Source organism: Muntiacus reevesi, chromosome 20, assembly GCF_963930625.1.
Source record: "Muntiacus reevesi chromosome 20, mMunRee1.1, whole genome shotgun sequence".
NCBI classification, from domain to species: Eukaryota; Metazoa; Chordata; class Mammalia; order Artiodactyla; family Cervidae; genus Muntiacus; species Muntiacus reevesi.
In genome coordinates this window covers 32,562,776-32,583,106 of record NC_089268.1, presented here as the reverse complement: position 1 = coordinate 32,583,106, position 20,331 = coordinate 32,562,776, and the positions used below count along the sequence as shown (strand labels likewise).

The following is a 20,331-nucleotide window of genomic DNA, read 5'->3' as shown; positions in this document are numbered from 1 at the left end:
TTCCTAGTAGAAAGACACTGGTAGTGGGCCCTTGGATCCAGGTCTCAGTATAGGTAATTTGTATAAACAGGTCTCAGGATTTTATGAATGGGTCCCAACTGTCATATGCACTATGGCCCTTTGGTCTGTTGCTGGAGAAAAATTCATCTGCACAGAGTGGATTATATTTGGTCTCAGAGCTATTATGGGTATGGGATGGGCTTTGACATACTAGGTTTTGAAATATCAGTTGAATCAGTGAAGGGGGGCCCTCGACTAAGGTCCTGTTGGTAATAGTAAGGATCCTGTGTCTTGGTCAATAGCAATACATTCTCCTGATCCTGGTACAGAACTGTTAACAGGTACAAAAGTCTCATTGTACCATTTAGTTGCATTTTTTGCTAAGCCTCCCTGTGTAAAATTATGTCCCCTACAGTCAGGGGTATAATATACCTCATAATCTTCATCACCAAAGGGTTCCCATTGTAAATCTGTTTGGTCAAAGGATAAGGTGTTATTGTTATTGGGTTCAGAAAACCTATTTCTTCAACTTCTTCTGAGTATTTGTTTTGAAAACATAGAAGTTCCCCTTTAGTACAGCCCCGTGGATGGAAAGCTCTCCTAGTCTCTCCTTATTTCCAATGAGGGTGAGGCCCACCTCCTACCCCTGTCCTCTTGTTACACAAAATGGAGGGGAAATCTGCTTAGGGAAGGAGACAGATTAATAATGTCTTCCACAGAGGCTGGGTAGGCCAGGAGGGCAACTGTCGACTCTTCATATTTTATGTCCTCTAGTAAACAAGCCCGATGTTAGGTGTAATTTGCTAAGACAGCCATCTGGGTCACCACTGGGGCCCAAGGGTGAAAGAGTTTTCCGTCACTGAGGTGAGTTGCAAAAATTTGTATTAGGATATACCACATATTTAGGGTCTATATGCAGTTGATGGTGATGAAGCATCTAACCAAAGAGAGGAAGAAAACTGCCAGTAAAAGCCTTTTACCCCAATGCCAATTGACTGGAGCCGTCGCATTAACCCTATGGCAAAAATGAAAGCTAAGGGTGCACAGCCAGAGAGGAGCAGATGGCAACAGTGCCGGAGTATCACAGTGAAAGAACTAATATAGGGGACAGGAATAGCATAATTATCTTTCCCAGTTGCTGACTCTCCCAGTCGTGGGTGGATTAGCGGGACTCCAGAACACAGTGCTTGTCCTTTCTCCTCCTGAGGGTGACCCGCACTGGGTTGTTTTGGTTGCGGGGGTCACCTCCCAACGGGGTCAGTCTTTGTTTGGCAGATGCGCTGCCTTCACCCTGGCATGATGGAGCGGCCTGTCTAAATGGACCTGGACTCCTAGACGAGCCTCTCGAGGAATTGGGTACTGTTGCAGTTTTACAGGCTGGGTTCCCAATTTCAGATCAATCAGGACAGGGCATGATGTCTTGCCAGATCCAGAGGAGTTTTTTTGGCCCAGACCAGTGGGTACTCAGTCTCTAATTCAGGAGGAATGGCCTGCTCTTTTGGAGGGGAAAAGCACATGTACCATTCCGCTTCCTTCTTTTCAGCGAGAGTCATAATCAAGGAGGGTCCCTCTGGTAACTTTAGCTGGGCTGACCCATCAGCAGAAACGGAAACTTGGGCTCCCATTTTGCAAGGGTATCCCTTCCTATCAAATGAACTGGGCAGTCTGGCAGGTAGAGGAATTCATGGACTACCTCATAGCCCCCTAATCAGCATCTCTGAGGACCACAGAAGGGCCTTCAGGTCTGAGCTCCTATAGCCCTGATGATAGTGACCTCTCTTCCTGAAAAAGGGGCTATCTGCTGAGTGACCACCGAATGCTCAGCACCTGTGTCTACCATAAAGTCCACTGGATGGCCCCCTACTTTAACTCTGACCATGGACTCTCAGGGGCCCAATTGAAGAGAGCCTGGTTCCCTCTAATGGGGTTCTGCTTCTGCTAGGCTGATTAGATTAGTGCTGGGTGGCTCAGGTTGATATCAGCTCGCTGGGGCTGCTGCTTTGGTTCTCTTTTTAGGGTGGTCAGGACATTCATTCTTCCAGTGTTCTTTTTCTTTACAATAGGCCCATTGATCACAGCTTAGAGGGCTTCTCTTCTTCAGACCTGGGCCCCTTGCCCTATGAGGTGATCCTGCCGGGGGTGCAGGCTTTGACAGAGTAGCTGCCAGGAATGCAGCTTTCCATTCCATCCTCTTTTCTGCTTCACAACGGGCTGGTTGGTCGTGGTTGACAAAGACTTTATTGGCAATCTCCAGCAATTTTGTGGTGTTTTTGTCCATGAACCCTTCCAACCTTTGTAATTTTCTCCAGATGTCTGATTGGGCCTGTCCCATGAACATGGGATTTACCATCCCTTGGTTTTCTGGGGCCTCAGGATCGAGAGGAGTGAAGACCCGGAAGGCCTCACATAGTCTCTTAGAGAAGCCTGCCGGGCTTTCATCTGGCTTCTGTATTACCTCTGTGGCTTTAGCCATGTTGGTGGGCTTCTTAGCCCCTTTTACTTCCTGTAGAATGGCCAGTTGATACCTCTCCAGTCTATTTCTTCCTCCTTCAGTGGCCCAGCAGGGCTCGTCTTCCGGGAAGGTTTCTTCGTCCACTTGGCCCCCTGGAACATTGGCCTGAAACCATTTTCTTGCCTCTGTTGATTCATCGGTGCTCCTCCATATTGAACAAGGTGAGGAGCAGCTGCCAGCAGTCTGCCCAAGTGGGGCAGTGGGTCTGAAAAATGGACTCTAGGAGATTGATCAGCACTTGAGGCTTTTCAGAGTATGAGGAGGTGAAAAACTTCCAGTTGAGAAGATCGGTCATGCAGAAAGGCTGGTAGTAGAAGACAGGTCCTCCCTCTTTGAGGTTTCCATCAGCAGCAAGGCGCTGGGGTCCCCAAGTCTCTCCTAAGTGCATTTGTAGCACTGGGGTAGCTGGTCCCTGAGCTGATTGGAGGTGCCTACTCATCAGTTCCGGGGTGCCTGATCACGGGGGTATGACAACCTCAGGATCATCAGGAGAAGGAGGCGAAACAGATGGTGGTGGGCTATCTGGCAAACGTGGACCTTCAGCCACTTGAGGGGGAGCTGTTGACACATAGGGTGGTGGCACTATTGGTGGTGAGTCCTCAGCCTCTCCTTGGAAAATAGGTGGCTCTTTCTTCTGGTATGGGGCATTTCTTTCTGGTTGGGCTACTAGGACCTTACACTTTCCCTTACTTGTAGCACAGAACCGAACCCATGGAGGCCTCAACTGAGCAATTTTCAACCAATCATTGGTCAATATATGGGAATTGGTCTGGCTGGCCAGGGTCTCCAGTTATGACTCTATACACTGCTTGGTCAGTGGGCACATCTAAGGTGCCCTCTGAGGGCCATCTGACCCCAAAGGAGGGCCACTCTAGGGTGCACATAGTGCGCTATTTTCCAGAACTCAATATTACACCATAATCTCCAGAGAATCCTTCCTTACTATTTTTAACCATACACTCTAGTTTGAATTGGAACTACCCATTATGTGAGTTCTCACCCTGAAATGGTGTCCCACAACAAACAAAAATGCTTTCGCTTTCGTCAATCTGGCCGTTCCCTTTATGGGGGCGTTGGGTACCTCTTAGCTATAGCAGGTCAGCATATAAAGCCCTGTTTATCCTCCTCCCCTTGTCAGTGTAATAAACCCCTCACAGGCCCGCACTGAGGGACAATGTCCCGTAGGACCTGATGCTACCCTGAGCCGTGTGAGGTCACCAAGAAACAGCAGGTTAGGACCCACTCAGCCTCCACAGCTATTGCCGTGGAGAACGGTCACTCACACAGATAGACATACAACGCTAGCACACCAGACGCATGATACGGAGACTTCCCTATCCTGGGCAGCACTCCATGCTGTGGGAGGCGATCAGTCTCCCCTTCCTCCGTCAAGGTGGGCCTGAACTCAGCCCTGGGTCCCCGGGGACACTCACCCCATCAGACGTCTGGCCCTGGCAAAATTTTCTGAATCCTCCCCCGGAGTCTGCTTGAACGCGGCAACGGCCTGCTACTACCGGGCCCGACCGGGGTCGGAGTGCAGTGACATCACTGGTGGCGCGCCATCCTTCCCGTCGCGGGGGCCAGAGATAGCGGAGCTTCCGTCAGTTCTCGACAACGGTGGCACAAGGGGCCAGCGCGGCTGTCGGTTTCCCGGCCAATGTACCAAAATGCTGCAGCAGTGTTACAGCAGATATTTGGCTCACAGGAAGACAAGCAACATGCACTCGGGGATCAGAAAGTGACAGTTGCTCAGTCGTGACGGACTCTTTGCGACCCCACGGACTATACAGTCCATGGAATTCTTTAGGCCAAAATACTGGAGTGAGTAGCCTTTCCCTTCTCTAGGGTATCTTCCCAGTCCAGGGATTGAGCCCAGGTCTCCCGCATTGCAGGCGGATTCTTTACCAGCTGAACCACAAGGGAAGCCCAAGAAACGTGAAAATCGCCCAGTCGTGTCCGAGTATTTGCGACCCCTTGGACTGTGTAGGACCAGGGCCAGAATTCTCCAGGCCAGAATATTGGAATAGGTCGTCGTTCCCTTTTCCAGGGGAACCTTTCCAACCCAAGTCTACCCGCATTGCACGTGGATTCTTTACCAGCTGAACCACCAGGGAAGCCCAAGAATACAGGAGTGGGTAGCCTACACCTGCTCCAGGGGACCTTCCGGACCCAGGAACCGAACCGGAGTCTCCTGCATTCCAGGTGGATTCTTGACCAACTGACCTATCAGGGAAGCCCCAGAGTATTAGAAAAGACTTTATTTCACAGCAGTGAGGGCCTAGCGGAATCATACTTGCCAGTTTTCTATACAAGCTGTGGCAGGGGCGGGGTTGGAGGGGGGGGTGGGGAGGTGTTGCGGCGCAGATCTTTCATGCAAATGAGGGGGGCTAAGCAAGGAAGAGAACGTGTACTCTATCCTGTTCCCAGTCAGGAATGCAGTTTAAACTTTTTTCAGCGCCATCTCTGGCAACTGGTTGACGCAACAAACAAGCTGGGTTATAGAAGCCAACGTGCCAAACCGAGCATTACATGGAGGATTTGCTAATTCCAAATTACAAAAAACTATACCTGGAGAGCTAACTGTAAGGCGAATACGGTTAGACCCTCAGCTCACACAACTCCAAGGTTTACTTGGCTGCGGGAGGTAGGGAGAGGACGACGGTGGGGTGGAGTTCCGCTCTGCTACAGCATTCTGAGAGTAGGGGTAATCTTTATCCCTTGTGGTACAACTCTTTTTGATGTTGTGGGTGGCTCTGAAAAGAGCCTTTGGGTTTAAGGTTGGCATTCAAGTAGAAAACATGTTTACGCCCTCTCCCCGCGGATGCGGCGGGCGAGCTGGATGTCCTTGGGCATGATAGTGACGCGCTTGGCGTGGATGGCACACAGGTTGGTGTCCTCGAAGAGCCCCACCAGGTAGGCCTCGCACGCCTCCTGCAACGCCATCACGGCCGAGCTCTGGAAGCGCAGGTCAGTCTTGAAGTCCTGTGCAATCTCGCGCACTAGCCGTTGAAACGGCAGCTTGCGGATCAGCAGCTCTGTAGATTTCTGGTAGCGGCGAATTTCGCGCAGGGCCACCGTGCCGGGCCGGTAGCGGTGCGGCTTCTTCACGCCACCAGTGGCCGGCGCGCTCTTGCGGGCCGCCTTAGTGGCCAGCTGCTTGCGCGGCGCCTTGCCGCCGGTGGACTTGCGAGCTGTCTGCTTAGTACGAGCCATGCTAAAGACCGAAACGATACTGCTACTCCAACGCCAGCAACCAGTAGGCAGTCGCCCTCCTTTTATACAGCCAGGCGAACAACTATTGGACTCAAGAACATTCAAAAATACCCGCGCCCTGCCCTGATTGGTCCATTTCTCTGCCTGTCTGCCCGGAAGAATCCAGAGCTGCTTTCCGGTTGGTGAATAAACCTGCCCTTTTACCATAGCAACTCCAATAGCCTCACTTCATTTTATTTACCCTTTCACTTCTAAAATATACAGCAAAGTAATTACAAAGCAACACTGACACTGCCGATGGGTTTTTTTAAAGTACAATCACCAAAGATTATTTTGGAAGTGCTTAGAAAGAGTAGGTGGGCTACATCTAAAATGACAGATTTTCTCGGGTGTAACACGAACATTGTGGACAATCAAGATGCTTGAAGTACCAGTGATCTGTAAGTTACTCTCAACTGTTTCAGCATAACATGCTTTTATAAAGTGGAATCTAGATGCAGAGGGTTTGGGTGTTCCATCACATCAACAAAAAATGTTTAAGGTTAAGAGTTCAGTATCTTTCGCTAATAAACTCTCCAAGTGCGGAAAACATGTCACACGTCACCGCTGGAATTAAGGAAATACTGGACTAGAAACTGATTCAACTCAGTTTAACCGGCCAATTTAAACTCGTGTGATTTTTCTGTTAAAACTTGCTGGCAAACATTTTGATCGAAGTTTTTCTCGGATAGTGAGGAAAACACTCCCTAGTTGTGATTTTTGGCCTAATATTACAACCTTCACATGGGCATAATTTAAAAGTATAACAGCTCTGTAAGTGGAGAAAGTGGGTGGCTCTGAAAAGAGCCTTTGTTTATATCGACTTTTCCTGGGTAACTGAAAGTAAAAGTGCCGTGGGAACGTGGACACTTCACTTGCCCTTGGCCTTGTGGTGGCTTTCGGTCTTCTTGGGCAGCAGCACCGCCTGGATGTTGGGCAGGACGCCGCCCTGAGCGATGGTCACACGACCTAGCAGCTTGTTGAGCTCTTCGTCGTTGCGGATGGCCAGCTGCAAGTGGCGCGGGATGATACGGGTCTTCTTGTTATCGCGCGCCGCGTTACCCGCCAGCTCCAAGATCTCGGCCGTCAGGTACTCCAGTACCGCTGCTAGGTATACCGGGGCCCCGGCCCCAACGCGCTCGGAGTAGTTGCCCTTCCGGAGCAGGCGGTGCACGCGGCCCACTGGAAACTGGAGCCCAGCACGCGAAGAGCGAGTTTTGGCTTTAGCTCGAGCCTTACCACCCTGTTTACCACGGCCTGACATATCCGTTAAATTACGAAGCAAGATACTTCACAAGAAAAACCAAACAGAAAATAAGTAAAACGAAAGCGAGAGAAGTATTTATACTAACTGGAGGTAGGCTTGTGCTATTCTCCCATTGGCTATCATTAAGGAACCAATGGGAGATCAGAATCTGCATTCTTAATTTGCATACAAGACTTCTGTCTAGTGACAAAAACTTTCTGAAAAAAGTACTAATAAAAATATACTAAGGAGACGTTAGTTGTACACTCTTCCCATTGGTTACTATTTTGAACCTATGGAGAATCGGAACCTGTATCCTTCATTTGCATACACGGCTTTCTCATCCACTCTGATGGACTTTTAATGCTAGTAATAATGGAGTTATTTGGTTTTGTCAACACGGTGGTTCTTAAAAGAAGCAGGAATGGCTATTTTCATTGTTCTGAATTTTTAGCTATTGGGGTTGTGAATCATAATTTTTAGAAAGGAATAAATGCAGAATAATTCGTTAAGATAATATTTAAGAGAGAAGTATTTAAAAAAAAAAGAGAGATAAGTATTAGTATGCTCAATATTTCTCTTTTCTAACTCTTTAATAGGGAAAACGAAGAAGAGGAAATAATAGTTTTTTGTCTTGGCCCAAGACTTAAACTATCTGAACAGTAAAAAGTTCCATTTCATTCAACTTACCTATGAGACCTTCCAGGATCACCTGGGAGGCATGTAGAGACCTGTCCTCATTTTAGAGAACGCGAAACTGAGAGACGCAGTTTCTTTGCCTTGGCTAAATAACACTGAGTTTAATGGGACCAAGGATTCCAAACTCGTGGCTGGAAAACTGTCATCATTCCCCAGTGCCACTCCCAACCTTCCCACCTTCCCTTTTTTCTCACTTGGCTCCCACAGGAAGGACACTACTTCAGAAAACCCCATAATCCTGCATATCGTACTGGACTTCTTGCTGTTAGAGTACTAAAAACTGCCGCACGTAAGTCTCCGGACTCCTAAGAAATGAGAGAACTAACAACTCCCATAGCATATAAATACTCAAAATGAGATTACAGTATATACTGGAAGACACTATATTAATATTAGTACAGAGTCTTTGGTCTTAAGCTTTCATGTCGAGGAACCTAAAATTGAGAAGTTGCCAAGTGAAATCTTGCCATTTTTTTCTTATAATGGTCATTGAAATAGAAATAGATGGAGCCCAGATGTATGTGGACTATCATTTCAGGAATTTTTGAGGACTCAAGCCTATAAGTCTACTAACTCCTAAGCAAGATGGTAAAAGGAACAGGAACCTGGTTAGGAAAAAATTGCTCCTAAACCAATTCAGTCAGAGAACTATGTTTTGATCCAGGCAACCAAAAAGAGTTTCTTTTTTACCTTCTGTCAAGTCTTCTGACTCCTATGACTTTTTCTTAGCAATGTTCACTTCTTTTTTATTATTTATTATCTTCACCATGGACAACAGCAATACACATCAGTAACACTGGCCCAGTGTCTGAAATGTTTCAAAACCCATAAGGGAGTTGTAAAAAGATAGATGCTACCTCAAAGACTTCATACTATTTTGAAAAGAACGGGGGAACAGGAGGAAGGGGGTTGTATACCTGAAGTTTAAGTAGTAGAGCATAGTCTGCATCTAAAACTGAAGGTTTTAAAGAATAAATATTATAAGAGCCCAGGGAGAAGAAAAATCACTGTGAATCAGAAGGATCAAGAGGATTTAAGAGAGATGTACATTCAGCATTTATTCACATATATTTGCTGAGCAGTGTTAATGTTGCAGGAAGGGGGACCCCTTCCAGGGCCCGAAACTGGGCTCTTGTCTAACACTCGGAAATGAATTGTCCGAGGAGACACATGTTGACAAAGCAAGAGATTTTATTGGGAAAGGGCACCCGGGTGGAGAGCAGGAGGGTAAGGGAACCCAGGAGAACTGCTCTGCCGCGTGGCTCGCAGTCTTGGGTTTTATGGTGATGGGATTCGTTTCCGGGTAGTCTTTGGCCAATCATTTTAGTTCAGAGTCTTTCCTGGTGGCGCACGCATCGCTCAGCCAAGGTGGATGCTAGCAAGAGGGATTCTGGGAAGTGGACGGACAGGTAGTGTCTTCTTTCAATCTTTCCTGAACTCTTCCGGCTGGTGGTGGCTTATTAGTTCCGTATTCCTTATCAGGATCTCCTGTCATAAAACAACTCATGCAAATGGTTACTATGGTGCCTGGCCAGGGTGGGCGGTTTCAGTCAGTGTGCTTCCCCTAACAACTCCCCCCTGAGAGACTTCACACTCAAGATGCTTCTTGGGAATTGGGGCGAAGGTCTCTTTCTTCTGTAACTTCTTCCTGCTGTGCCTGGGCGTAGGCCTGCCTAGTAGAGTAGAAGTCTCTCTCTACCTGATCTAAGTTGGGGTGTTTTATATCTGAAACCAGCTTTCACTCTTGTAATAACAGTGACTGAGTTTGAAACTGTCAGCGCCTCTCAGAGGTAAAATAGACAGGGGCCAAACAGGAGACCTAACAGGATGGTCATCACTGGTCCCCAGAAACAGGAGGCACCGCTGGGATGATTGGCGGGTGGTCAAGCAACAGAGCTGTGTTCTAAGAATCTTATGTTTAGTCTGAAGTTACCATCTTTCACCTGGGTGGGGGCTCTAGTTCTGTAGAAGAACTCAAAAGACATTGTTATGCATATATTTTTTTTGAGTCGGAACCAGGACCCGTCTCAAGGCTGTACCACCGTTTGATTGTTTCCCCTCTGTTTCTGTATTTTTTTTTCTTCTCTGATTGGTAATTGTTTGAATCTACCCTTTGGAACTCAGGGAAGGTCAAGGAGGCTGAATAAAGCCTATATTTTACAGTTCAGTAGATCTGTACTCCAGAGTCGCCACCCCGCGGAGTCCTGTTTAGTTTTATTTAGGGAACAGGGCAACTATGACTGTGATAACTTTTTGTCAAAATGGGGCACAGGACCGCCTCAGCTTGGAGAAGAGACACTGAATTGGAAGTATTCCTGAGTTCCAAGTCCTAGATTTGAGCCTTGTATGATTAAAATCTCAATCCCTTGGTCTGCCATTTTGTTGTAACATACCCAGTTAGTAGTAGCTGGAGAAGGGATAACTGGAGTTTTAATAGACAAAGTAAATTTCTTTCTTTTAGGAGAAGAGGCCTGAAATCCAGTCTGGACCTGGCACTTCAGGGAGACTTGTAGCCAGGTGGCCAGTTGCCTAGTTTTATAAAAAGTAAGGTAGAAGTTACTAGCTTCCAGCAGACACTTTTGAGAATGGTAGCATCTAAGCCTGACACGACTCAGAAAACTCCAGTGTTTAGCAATACAATGTCTAATCTGAAATTACACCCATAGTAACACCTGGTTATTTTTCAGGATGTCTGAACCATAGCTGAGTACTCTATTTTGACTTTTAATTTAAAAATTTTTTCTTTAATAGCCAAAGCAGATGGCACCATTAATGATGTCAGTGTTTCTCTAGGTATGAGAAGATGCAAGAATTGGGACTCATAAAATCTCTTGAAAAGATCTAACTATCTGAAGGCCTGTTCTGCCAGTTTTTCCCAGAGCACGGAGCGCCTCATTCCTGATCTTCACCCTGAACTCCTTTCAGGGCCGTTGAAAGTCAGCAGTTGCAGTGGCCATGATATAATCACTGTAGATGTAGATGGCAAGTGTCAATCTTCAGTTGGCAAAGCCCCTTTTTGCTCACAAACTTGACAATGACTTTGAGGGGGGCATTTCATGACCATTTTATCCCATGGTGCTCAGAATGTCCATTCTCAGGTTTGGCAAAGATTTTGTCGACCAGCCTCTCAATGTGCTGTTACTGGATTAGGCCATAAAACAGTATCTAAAATTCTCTGGACCACCTGTCTTACTAGCCTCTGGTCCAGGAAAACATTCCCTCTTGTTGCTTTTTCTCATATCTAGAGTTACACTGTCATCATCATCGATTTCATAAGGAACTATATATTATTTTATCAGAGGCCTCAGTCACACATTTGGCAGTGTAAGAAACAGCAATTTTGTAAAACAGGTGAAATACAAAGAACATAGCCAGCAGTATTAGTAAAGTCACGAGTAAGACTTAAGAGCTTCTATTAGATGTAGCCCAGTATATCCCAGGTTGTCTGACTTAGTCTACTCTGTACGAATCTTTATCTTTCAGGGAAATTATACATTGGTGCCAATAGACAGGGGCCATCCTGTGTGCCATCTATAAGGCACACAGCCCAGTTTTCTAGTGTTACTAGACTGGTTATCTTTAGTATGATTTAATTGTTTTTAACACAGAGACTTTAAACCTAAATTACCATAGCTTAGTGTTATCTACATAAATCTATCTCATAATTGTGGGAGACTTTTTTCTTTTGCTGAAACTTCTTGTGTTGCTCTGATTGAGCTTGAGGAATAGAAAAAGGCTCAAATTTATGGCCAGAGTCAGAGTAGGCATTATTAATTGGCCCAGTGAAGGGATCCCGTCTGGTAGTATCATAGTAACCTGAATATGACTATAATTTTTTTAAGTAAATTTCCTCAGGGCCAATCAGTTAGAGTCTTGTAGTAGAGAAATTTATCAAGGTAACCCAGAGCTAGACACAGATAATTGGTCACAAACCCAATAATCGGATTGATTTTTAAAACTAGCATAGTATCAGGCCTGTGATAGAAAAGCATTTGATTTATATGCAAAAGTCTAAGAAGTCAAGAAAACATTATAAATGATCATATGAATCAGGTCCAGCATCTTGGACAAGCTGTCTACCTCTGATGTTGTTGTCTTCTCATCCTGGTGTACTGTAGTTTCTCTTGTTTGAACATCATTTTAAGGTGAGATCAGGTCAGCTGTCTTCTCTATAGATTAATCCAGTGTAGGGGCCTTTGGAAGTGGGAATTAATCTAAGAGTTAATTTTCTTCAGTTTCATTGTGCAAGAGTTAGTTAAGAGTACCTGATAAAAAGTCCTTCCATCCACGTTGGAGACAGTCCCTTAAATTATGTCTTTTTCCAGTCCTGGTTGCAGGTCATGAGGCATCCAATTTTCATCCAAAGATAGATTATTGAGGTAAGCTTCAGAAACAAACTTAGGGTGTTCTTTAAGAATTTAATTAAATTTTGCATTAATATCACATAACAGCAAAGAACTATCTAAGAAATGAGTCTTACTACATGCAGACCTCCATGAACAAACTGGGATTTAACATTTTTTGAAATATTTTTTTTTTCCAAAGTTACCCTCATTTTTATCAAATATAACCAAATTAAGGCTATTTTGTTTGCAAAATAGGTCTGTTCTCACTAATTTTGGTCTGATGATTTATATAACCATAATTGATTATAGACTTTTTATTTTGCTGAAACACCTATAGAATCTCAGACTGAACTTTTAATATAAAACAGGACTGGGAAACTCACACCAAAGGCTTATCACAGATTTTGAATAACAAATCTAGGTGAACTCTTCTCTTTTTAAGGTCTCAAAAATTCCTTGAGATTTTTGTACCTGTTAGTGAGATAACCTTTTTAGCTCATTTGATAAACTTACTGGAAACTTAAGAGTTTCAAATTTCTGGAGGAGTCAGATAGAGAGAAAATATAATTGTTTTGTTTATAACGTAATTTTACCAAATTATTTTTATAATTAGTTTGAGAGGAATGTTTTCCTTACTCCCGGAAAACACAAGATTTAAACCTGTAATTTTTCAGATAGAAACCATAAAAATTATAAGCATATTCGCTGGTTCATTCAGTCCTTTGTTAACTTTTGTGAAGTCATCAGGTTTCTCATTAGAACACCAAGACATATCAAAATGTTAAGAACTCCATATAATTTTTAGGATATCTGTATTAGTAATTTTACCATACATTATAACATGAGCAGATTTTTTTGCTCATTTGATAATCTTTTTCATGTAATTTAACCAACCAAATAAACACAGTTTAATATCTCTCTTTGGGATGTTTCAGGGGCCCTCTGAAGCACCCCAAAGTTAGCTAGAGGTCAAAGGAACTTTAAAAGAATTCGATTTAGGAATTTTTATCGAAAAGATCAATTAAAAGCGTTTAGAACATTTGGTCAGATTTAGTCAATGTTGATGGCTGTATCATTTAACTTGTTGATATGTCACAATGGGCGTAAATACCAAGGCTCAAGGTCTAGTGAAAGTCAGCTCCGCCATCTTGGACCTAATTGGCTCTAAGCAGTTTTCTTACACCCATGTCATTCCTAACAAAATCTACTTATCTAACTAATTGTAATCCAATTTTAGAAAATCCTGATTATGCATAACTCTTTTTAGTATTTTTTTCATACTTTTTTACTGAAATCACTCTTCCTGCTTTCCTTTAGCAACCAAGAGCTAACTTTTATATTAGCATTTTATAGATTGATGAACATAAATACCAGTGATAAATTCTAAAACCCTTGCTTTCTTAAAACATTTTAGGATGGCATCAAACATTATTCATTTATGGTTCCAAATCTCTTTAGTTTTTCTGTAAAAGGAAGTCAGTGTTTAGTAGTAAATGTTTTAAAATCTTATTTCATTTGGAAATGACCTAATTATTTAATAGACTTCTAATACTTAGTTTAGCACAACCCTTAGAAATTTCAGTTACGCCAATCTGGGGAGACTATTGTAGACAGATATTCTTAAAGAATACAAACTCATATCTCATTTACATTTTTTAGAAGTTTCTTCACTCGAGGTAATTTCCTTGTTGACAAACTTGTAACAGATATAATATTTAACTTATATTAAACCTAGGTTTAATCTTTTTCTTGATGTTAATTACTCTAAGACATGTCTATATTAGATAGGTCAACAAACAAACATTAATATCAGATATTTAATACTGAATATTTCCCAGTTCACCTGAACCTGGAATTTATTGTTTAATTTAGAATTATTTGATTTGTAAGCGCTTACCTTTTTTTTTTTTAAGCCAATTAAATAGAGCTCATTTACAAATTAACCTAAAAAATATTACCCAGAGACAAAAACATACCAAGACATATTTAGACAGACACACTGCAAGATCTAGCTTCATTTTCTAAGTTTGGTCATGAATTAGATATTACAATATAAAATTTAAATAACATTTTAAAAGGCTTTTTCTTTTTTCTCTCAGTCTCAGGAGTTAGAGATGGTCTAGATAAGTGTTCCTGAGAGCCCTGGTCTCAAGGCACAGGGAAAGAAAATCAAGTTTTAACAAAATGGCGGCAGGTCTAAATGGTGGCTAGACAAAGCAAAACGGCCGTCACAAATCACGACACAGAACAGAGTTAAAACGCACACATATAAACCTGGCAGTCCTCATCAGACACTCCCTTAAATACAAGAATGCAGTCTCTCAGAAAACCTTCTATAGAGACACAGAACTTGAGATGTCTTTAAAGATTTCAAAAGGAGGAAAGGAAGCCAGGTTGAAAGAAGGAGGAGGAGGAGGCGGGAAAGGGGGGCAAAAGGGGTGGCCTTACAGACGTCTCCTGCCACCTGCAGACACCCAGGCGTTACGGGACTTTTCCCTGGGCTTCCAGAGAAGGGAGGACTGGAACTCGGCCCTACCAGAAACAAGACCAGAATTCGAGTTCTCTGCCAAGAGGAGGTGATCAGTCTCCAATCCACAGCTCAGGCTGAGGCCCTTCGACCAGATTCCTGCGTCCAGGACCGGGGGACTAGAAAAACGGGAAGGATAGGAAGGGCTAAGGAGAGGAAAGAGAGAGGGAAGGGGAGGGAGGTCAATAAAATCTCTTGTTCCTTACCGGTCGGGGCACTCTGGCCAGTTGTCCGCGTCAGGAGGAGACCAGGGACAAAAGGGTCCCAGTCGCGGCCGCTGGGTCTGGTCCATTGGCAGGCAAGCTGGCGCCTGAGTACCCCGAGTGGTCAGGATGTCAGTCTCAGCGAAGAAGATGTCCCTTCGTGGTCGCCATTTGTTGCAGGAAGGGGGACCCCTTCCAGGGCCCGAAACTGGGCTCTTGTCTAACACTCGGAAATGAATTGTCCGAGGAGACACATGTTGACAAAGCAAGAGATTTTATTGGGAAAGGGCACCCGGGTGGAGAGCAGGAGGGTAAGGGAACCCAGGAGAACTGCTCTGCCGCGTGGCTCGCAGTCTTGGGTTTTATGGTGATGGGATTCGTTTCCGGGTAGTCTTTGGCCAATCATTTTAGTTCAGAGTCTTTCCTGGTGGCGCACGCATCGCTCAGCCAAGGTGGATGCTAGCAAGAGGGATTCTGGGAAGTGGACGGACAGGTAGTGTCTTCTTTCAATCTTTCCTGAACTCTTCCGGCTGGTGGTGGCTTATTAGTTCCGTATTCCTTATCAGGATCTCCTGTCATAAAACAACTCATGCAAATGGTTACTATGGTGCCTGGCCAGGGTGGGCGGTTTCAGTCAGTGTGCTTCCCCTAACATTAAGTATCTGTGTTCTAGATGATGACATTGTGTGCCCTTGTGGTCCTTGGGGAGGAAAAAAGTTTCCTCTACCCTCCTAGGTTCTTTAAGCTGATCTAAGAATTAAATTGTTATGAGACTGACTAACAGGGAAAAGTCCAAGTTAGTTTCATTTGGGGGTTGGATAAAATAAAAATTAGACCCAAGGACAAGTTACACAGTTGAGGCTTGCTATGCCATCTCAGATTAGGGGTTAGGAGCTTGGGACTTCAAAAGGCAGGAAGGCAATTCACAGTAAAATGAAAAAAGACAAATGCTTTGTAAACAAATGTTTGCTGGACCAAACAGAAAGAGTGATACTCAGAAAAGAATTTTAATTAACAATCGGCCATGTCTACAGTCCTAGTTCAAATTGTACTGTAGTTACCTAAGGTGATAACTACCTCCTCAAACGGGTCTGCTTACAGCTATAGACAGCATCCTTTTAGTGATTCTGAAAACAAAAGCCACAAAAGCAAAGGTTAAAGTCACAGTTCCAACATGGTGGAAGACTTTGCCTCTTCCCTGTCACACATTAATGAGTAAAGTTGGTAGATCATCAGAATTAACTGGGGAGATGTATTAATTTTACTTTTGGCTTCTCATCATTCCTCTACTATAGTTTTGAAGGCTAGCCTGAAGTCCAGTCATGTAACTTTTTTTTTTTTGCTTGTTAGAGATCAGCCATGTATTTATTTATACAGATGTCAAAAGGGCCTACCTTTGAAATTAGGAGGACCAGATTTTGGTTTGGGCTTGCATTTGAGGGTATCAGTTCAGTTCAGTTGCTCAGTAGTGTCCAACTCTCTGTGACCCCATGGACTGCAGCACGCCAGGCCTCCCTGACCACCACTAACACCCAGAGTTTACACAAACTCATATCCATTGAGTCGGTGATGTCACCCAACCATCTCATCCTCTCTCATCCCCTTCTCCTCCTGCACTCAATCTTTCCCAGCATCAGGGTCTTTTCAAACGAGTCAGCTCTTCGCATCAGGTGGCCAATGTATTTATTGAAGTTTCAGCTTCAACATCAGTCCTTCCAGTGAACACACAGGACCAATCTCCTTTAGGATGGACTGGTTGGATCTCCTTGCAGTCCAAGGGACTCTCAAGAGTCTTTTCCAACACCACAGTTATAAAGCATCAATTCTTCTGCTTTCAGCTTTCTATATAGTCCAACTCTCACATCCATACATGACTACTGAAAAAACCATAGCTTTGACTAGACAGACCTTTGTTGACAAAGTAGTGTCTCTGCTTTTCAATATGCTGTCTAGGTTGGTCACAACTTTCCTTCCAAGGAGTAAGCGTCTTTTAATTTCAAGGCTGCAATCACCATCTGCAGTGATTTTGGAGCCCCCCAAAATAAAGTCAGCCACTGTTTCCATTGTTTCCCCATCTATTTGCCATGAAGTGATGGGACCAGATGCCATGATCTTAGTTTTCTGAATGTTGAGTTTTAAGCCAATGTTTTCACTCTCGTCTTTCACATTCATCAAGATGCTCTTTAGTTCTTCACTTTCTGCCATAAGGGTGATGTCATCTGCATATCTGAGGTTATTGATATTTCTCTCAGCAATCTTGATTCCACTTTGTGCTTCATCCAGCCCAGCGCTTCTCATAATATACTTTGCATATAAGTTAAATAAGCATGGGGACAATATACAGTCTTGACATACTCCTTTTCCTATTTGGAACCAGTCTGTTGGTCCATGTCCAGTTCTAACTGTTGTTTCCTGACCTGCTTACAGATTTCTCAAGAGGCAGATCAGGTGGTCTGGTATGCCCATCTCTTTCAGAGTTTTCCAGTTTATTGTGATCCAGACAGTCAAAGGCATAGTCAATAAAGCAGAAGTAGATGTTTTTCTGGAACTCTCTTGCTTTTTTGATGATCCGGCGGACGTTGGCAATTTCACCTCTGGTTCTCTGCCTTTTCTGAATCCAGTTTGAACATCTAGAAGTTCACCGTTCATGTATTGCTGAAGCTTGGCTTGGAGAATGTTGAGCATTACTTTGCTAGCGTGTGAGATGAGTGCAATTGTGCAGTAGTTTGAGCATTCTTTAGCATTGCCTTTCTTTGTCATTGGAGTGAAAACTGATCTTTTCCAGTCCTGTGGCCGCTGTTGAATTTTCCAAATTTATGGCATATTGCATGCAGCACTTTCACAGTATCATCTTTTAGGATTTGAAATAGCTCATCTGAAATTCCATCACCTCCACTAACTTTGTTTGTAGTGATGCTTCCTGAAGTCCACTTGACCTCACATTCCAGGATGTCTGGCTCTAGGTGAATGATCACACCATCATGATTATCTGGGTCGTGAATATCTTTTTTGTACAGTTCTTCTGTGTATTCTTGCCACCTCTTCTTAATATCTTCTGCTTCTGTTAGGTCCATACCATTTCTGTCCTTTATTGAGCCCATCTTTGCATGAAATGTTCCCTTAGTATCTCTAATTATCTTGAAGAGTTCTCTAATCTTTCCCATTCTCTTATTTTCCTCTATTTCTTTGCACTGATCACTGAGGAAGGCTTTCTTATCTCTCCTTGCTATTCTTTGGAACTCTGCATTCAAATGGGTGTATTTTTCCTTTTCTCCTTTGCTTTTTGCGTCTCTTCTTTTCACAGCTATCTGTAAGCCCTCCTCAGACAGCCATTTTGCTTTTTTGCATTTCTTTTTCTTGGGGATGGTCTTGTTCCTTGTCTCCTGTACAATGTAACGAGCCTCCATCCATAGTTCATCAGGCACTCTGTCTATCAGATCTAGTCCCTTAGCTATTTCTCACTTCCACTGCATAATCATAAAGGATTTGATTTAGGTCATACCTGAACAGTCTAGTGGTTTTCCCTACTTTCTTCAATTTAAGTCTGAATTTGGCAATAAGGAGTTCATGATCTAAGCCACAGTCACCTCCCAGTCTTGTTTTTGCTGACTGTATATAGTTCTGTAAAATATCAACTATTAGGAAGAAAGGAGGGAAGAAGGAGCAGGAAGATAGAAGCAAGTGAGCAGGCAAATGTTAAGAAGTTCTACACCAGAAGGTAGTTTTGAAGAGGCTGAATTTATATTGCCACCAAGATCTCATCCCTCCAGACAGGAATTCTTAAACTGCAGCTTGAGTTCCATCTTTTTTGTTTTTTTCCCCAGAGATGAGGCGAGGGGGTTACAACTAAAAACCAAGAATTATAACTTCTAAGCTTCTGTTTCAAAACTGTTTTGTGTATGCTGAGACAGGAAAGTCTTCTCATATAGCAGTTACCGAATTTCTGTGGGATCTGGGGAAAGCTCATTTAACTTTTAAAGTTTAAAAGTGGTCTTTTTGAGAAATTCTACTTCATGTTTTTAATCTCCTTATCCAAACACACTGATGTATGTCACCTAAATATAGTGCTCATAAACCAAAGGAAAAGACTTTCCCCCACCTTTTTAATATGCAGTCAACCGCTGACTTTTCATGGCTCTTCCCCTCATCCAGCCCCACTGACTCCTTTTCCACACCCAAGGCCCTTCCTGTCAGGATTATTTTTGGAGTAGGTTTTCTTTTAAAAATTTTCCCGAGAAAAATTAGCACACTTTCCTCTCCATCTGGGGCCCTCCTAGTCTGCAAATGAGGTGACACCAGATGGGGGCGGGGGGGGGGGGGGCCGCCGGCAGGAAATTGAAACCATTTTCCCCTCTTGAGTTGGGAGTGCCATACTTTCAATCCCTTCTAGTGCCATCCCAGGAAGGTAAATTACCCAGGAAACTGGAACCCGGATATCAGGAATGCAAGAAAAATGGAAATGGCTTTACACTGACTGTTTTCATCACTAAATAATTATAATGAGAAATTGGAAAATCTCATTTCACTCATGTGCAATTTTGAGGTGCAAGGTTGAGTTAACACCCCATAGGTGTCCGCGGCTGACTAAAGAAACGACAGGTGATTTTGCTTAGTTTCCCCAATACCAGGGTGAGTTCAAGCTCAGGGAGAAAACCCCACTGACTTACTTTCCCCGCAACTTACCCTGAAAAGGCAACCTGCCTAACGATGCCCTGAGGATCGGCACTCTGAAATCCCTCAACCACTTCCTTACCCCGGAGCAACATTCTAATCACCATCAAAAATTTTAAGAGGCTTCGTGGAAAAGAGTGAGCATTTCCAAGCATCTGGATGCTTGCTTAGTCCATGGGTAACGGGAGGATGTGTCTTTTGAGGAATGTCTCTTTAATGCCAAGAGACCTTTCAAGTAACTAGCGGTTCTAGCTCCAAAATTGCTTCAACTATTAACCCCACTAGAGTAGGTGCTTAAATCTAGTCAGTAGGACAAAATTGCATTTACCCCGCGAGAAAACGGCAGTTACAGTCCTTCTTCGATAAAGTGGGTGGCTCTGAAAAGAGCCTTTGGATTAAGTGCCTATGCGGCACTCATTTGGAGCTGGTGTATTTAGTAACGGCCTTCGTACCCTCAGAGACCGCATGCTTGGCCAGCTCCCCGGGCAGCAACAGGCGCACGGCCGTCTGGATCTCCCTGGATGTGATGGTCGAGCGTTTGTTGTAATGCGCCAGGCGTGACGCCTCGCCTGCGATGCGCTCGAAAATGTCGTTCACGAAGGAATTCATAATACCCATGGCCTTAGATGAGATGCCAGTATCTGGATGGACCTGCTTCAGAACCTTGTACACATAAATAGAATAGCTCTCTTTACGACTGCGCTTGCGTTTTTTGCCATCTTTCTTCTGCGCCTTAGTGATGGCTTTCTTAGAACCTTTCTTAGGAGCCGGAGCCGATTTAGATGGCTCAGGCATTGTTTTTTTTTAGAAATATTAAGCGGTAGCCTCTACAACTAAGATAAGTAGCCTGAGTTCAAAGACCATTTATTTATGGT

The 20,331-nt window shown here is 43.9% G+C and overlaps 3 protein-coding genes across 3 annotated transcripts; all 3 read right to left on the bottom strand.

Annotated features, from left to right (window-relative positions):
- Window positions 1-5,314: 5,314 nt before the first annotated feature.
- Window positions 5,315-5,725, bottom strand: LOC136151604 (histone H3.1). The gene has a single exon (XM_065912859.1). It carries the CDS (start codon window positions 5,723-5,725, stop codon window positions 5,315-5,317), a length of 411 nt encoding a protein of 136 aa, XP_065768931.1.
- A 910-nt stretch (window positions 5,726-6,635) lies between these two features.
- LOC136151504 (histone H2A type 1-B) lies at window positions 6,636-7,028 on the bottom strand. Its single transcript, XM_065912690.1, has one exon. The coding sequence runs from the start codon at window positions 7,026-7,028 to the stop codon at window positions 6,636-6,638; it is 393 nt and encodes a 130-aa protein (XP_065768762.1).
- Window positions 7,029-19,870: 12,842 nt separating this feature from the next.
- Window positions 19,871-20,251, bottom strand: LOC136151579 (histone H2B type 1-B). The gene has a single exon (XM_065912823.1). The coding sequence runs from the start codon at window positions 20,249-20,251 to the stop codon at window positions 19,871-19,873; it is 381 nt and encodes a 126-aa protein (XP_065768895.1).
- Window positions 20,252-20,331: the final 80 nt, after the last annotated feature.

What these genes read in the sequence shown, in the direction of transcription:
- LOC136151604 (XM_065912859.1), bottom strand. Translation starts at nt 5,725, where the DNA reads ATGGCTCGTACTAAGCAGACAGCTCGCAAGTCCACCGGCGGCAAGGCG.
- LOC136151579 (XM_065912823.1), bottom strand. Translation starts at nt 20,251, where the DNA reads ATGCCTGAGCCATCTAAATCGGCTCCGGCTCCTAAGAAAGGTTCTAAG.
- LOC136151504 (XM_065912690.1), bottom strand. Translation starts at nt 7,028, where the DNA reads ATGTCAGGCCGTGGTAAACAGGGTGGTAAGGCTCGAGCTAAAGCCAAA.